The 1,737-nt window shown below is 50.7% G+C and overlaps 1 protein-coding gene across 1 annotated transcript in view; it reads right to left on the bottom strand.

The window, feature by feature from the left end:
- Nucleotides 1–222: 222 nt before the first annotated feature.
- ZNF384 (zinc finger protein 384) overlaps nt 223–1,737 on the bottom strand; it is a 20,491-nt gene continuing 18,976 nt past the window's right edge. Inside the window, exon 11 of the mRNA XM_045296011.1 lies at nt 223–1,729. Within this exon, the coding sequence (XP_045151946.1) occupies nt 1,455–1,729 (275 nt within the window). The 3' untranslated portion in view covers nt 223–1,454. The remainder of the gene's footprint in view (nt 1,730–1,737) is intronic.

The raw sequence follows: 1,737 nt of genomic DNA, 5'->3' as shown, positions 1-1,737 counted from the left end.
CATTTGTAAGTAACTGAAACCTGGGTCTCACCTATTTTGGCAATGTAGCCCCACGACATACTTTTAAAGAAATCACCATAAATCAGGATTTCAGTGAAAGGTCCCAAGCAGTCCTTTCATGGCTTGGGGATTACACACGCGCATGCACATGGGGTGTAACTCATCGGTTCTGTCTCTGAACACTGACCCCGTTCACTCACATCAGTCGCTGTACTGCCTCTGATCCTTGAACACGAATTTATTTCTATACAATGTTCTAAAAATACCCCTTGTTTGGTACAGAAGTATTTTTCTTTTTTTGTCTTCATTTGTAAATTGCTTTATAACTGGTTTCCTGATTTGTTTTTCTTTCCATTTTCTCGGAAATCTGCCATGATGTAAAAAAAGAGAGAAACGAAAACAAAAATGCTATGGCCAGAGGGACAGGGTGGAAAAGAAAAACCAAGACAAAAATTTAAAATAAACAAATATGAAAATTCTTAGAGATAATGCATTTATAAACACAGAAATGGTTACAACAAAGATGGCTGTGATGAGTGGGTATATATATATTTATATATATATATATTTATATATAAATCCATGTCCAGCAACCAACCGTGGCACCTAGGGAGTTAAGTCCAGTCTGGGTTTGCCCTGAACTCTCCCTTCTCTGTAACATCCCGCTTTGCTTGGGAGTTCATAGAGGGCACAAAGCTCCCACAGCCCCGTGAGGTCTGGGATGGGAGACTGGGGGTACAGGGGTCCTGGTTGACAGAGAGCGGGGAGAGAGGCTCCAAGGACAACCACAGCCCCTACTTCTAAGCCATCCTTGACCGCCTTGCGAATCCCTGGCCCCTTGGGGACCACATCTCAGCCCTTGCCCTCTTATAAATAAAGGGGGCCTGGCTCCCACCCGGTGCGCCTTCCTCCAGCATTTGGTAGGAAGTGCAGTGAGAGCACCGAGGGAAGGAACGGCTCCCGGGATGGGGCATGTGAGAAATCGCTGTTCTTCTGCAGGCAAGAACAGAACAGGAGGCCGGTTCCACATAGGGCTCCCTCCTGTCTGTTACCTGGGAGGGCCAGCCTCTAGTCTTCTATCAGCCCAAACGTGGAGGACGAGGAGGGTTAAGGAGAGGGTAAGCGCCTACAATGGACAAGTTTCTATGAGGTCACAGCAAATCCCTCCCTTGAGCACCAACCCCCGGTTTGTAAAAGCTATGCTTGGGAGGGGCGGGGCAGGGGCTGCTGGAGTACACTACCAGCTCAGCATTCTTTTGCCAGTTAGGAGGGCTGATGTTCCTTCTGAAGAGTTAGGGTAAGGATGGCATCCTGTGACGGAAGGCTGTGCCTGAGGCCTAAGGACCTGGAGCTAGGCCTGTCGAGGAAGAAGAGGACTTCCCCACCAAGAGGAACTGGAGAAAGAAGGGACCAGAACTTCCTTCCCCTCTTCCTGGGGGTGGCAGCACAGGTCTCTAAGAGCTGGCCAGGTGCTCCACCTGGATGGTGCTGGTGGTGACAGTGAGGCAAATGTCCTTGTGGTGCTCCGCCGTCTTATAGGGGGTCAGGTCGAAGGAACACTGAGGGGGAGGGTTGGGGTTGCTGTCCCCACCACCTCCACCTTGGGGGGCTGTCCCAGGGGATTGGAAGTGTGGTGGTTGCTGCTGCTGCTGCTGCTGTTGCTGCTGCTGCTGCTGCTGCTGCTGTGATGCCTGGGTAGCCTGGGCTTGGGCTTGGGCTTGGGCTTGTCAGTGACCC

This window comes from Echinops telfairi, unplaced genomic scaffold, assembly GCF_000313985.2.
Source record: "Echinops telfairi isolate 266 unplaced genomic scaffold, ASM31398v2 ScPeMD7_7356;HRSCAF=8355, whole genome shotgun sequence".
NCBI classification, from domain to species: Eukaryota; Metazoa; Chordata; class Mammalia; order Afrosoricida; family Tenrecidae; genus Echinops; species Echinops telfairi.
Note: the sequence above shows the minus strand (reverse complement) of the source record. Positions and strands in the feature narration are given on the sequence as shown.